General features: G+C 67.0%; 1 protein-coding gene across 1 annotated transcript in view; it reads left to right on the top strand.

Annotated features, from left to right (window-relative positions):
- Nucleotides 1-649, top strand: part of KCNAB2 (potassium voltage-gated channel subfamily A regulatory beta subunit 2) — a 64873-nt gene that overhangs the window by 900 nt on the left and 63324 nt on the right. Inside the window, 1 exon segment of the mRNA XM_015565921.1 lies at nt 1-34. Within this exon segment, the coding sequence (XP_015421407.1) occupies nt 1-34 (34 nt within the window).

The raw sequence follows: 649 nt of genomic DNA, 5'->3' as shown, positions 1-649 counted from the left end.
ATGGGAGCCCCAAAAGACAGCTCCAGTTTTACAGGTAACGCGCGCCGCTTCCCTAAGCCGGCGCCCAGGGCAGGGGTGCGGGTGGGAGGGCCGAGCGCTCCGGTGGGTCGGTCGGTGCGCAGGGTGCGCTGGTGGTTTCTCCGAGATAGAATTCCCCGACGAGGTCGGGCCTGTCCCCGCGCGCGCCCCTCCGGCGCCCTCTCTCCTGTCCTGGCCGAGACCGTGAGTTCGGGTCGCGGGCTGATCTGGAATCGGCTTTGATTTGGGCAAAGGGACTGGTGACACCTGCTCAGCTCGCGGGCGCCCCCTAAAGCCTCCCTCGGGCGCGGAGGAGGCGCTTTCCTTGCCGTCACGGGTCACGGTTTCGGGGGTTCCCAGAGTAAAAGACAGGATGGCCAGCCCGTCCGTCCGCTGTCCTTGGATGTGAGCTGATGGCAGCCTCCGGTGATCGCAGGCCAGCTCCAGCTCAGGGTGTGCGGCTCTGGCTCCGGGTCCGAGTGGCCTGGATGGGGGAGGCGGACTCACTGGCGTCGTTCTGATGGTTTCCTTGTCCCTTGTCGGTGAATCAGCGCCCGTGTCAGGGCGACAGGCTCTGTCCCCAGGGATGTGATGCCCAGGGCACAGGCAGGTCGGTCAGCAGGGCCGGCTC

The sequence above is a fragment of the Myotis davidii genome, unplaced genomic scaffold, assembly GCF_000327345.1.
Source record: "Myotis davidii unplaced genomic scaffold, ASM32734v1 scaffold299, whole genome shotgun sequence".
Taxonomy (NCBI): Eukaryota; Metazoa; Chordata; class Mammalia; order Chiroptera; family Vespertilionidae; genus Myotis; species Myotis davidii.
The sequence above is the reverse complement of the archived record's forward strand: the minus strand, read 5'-3'. Positions and strand labels throughout refer to the sequence as shown.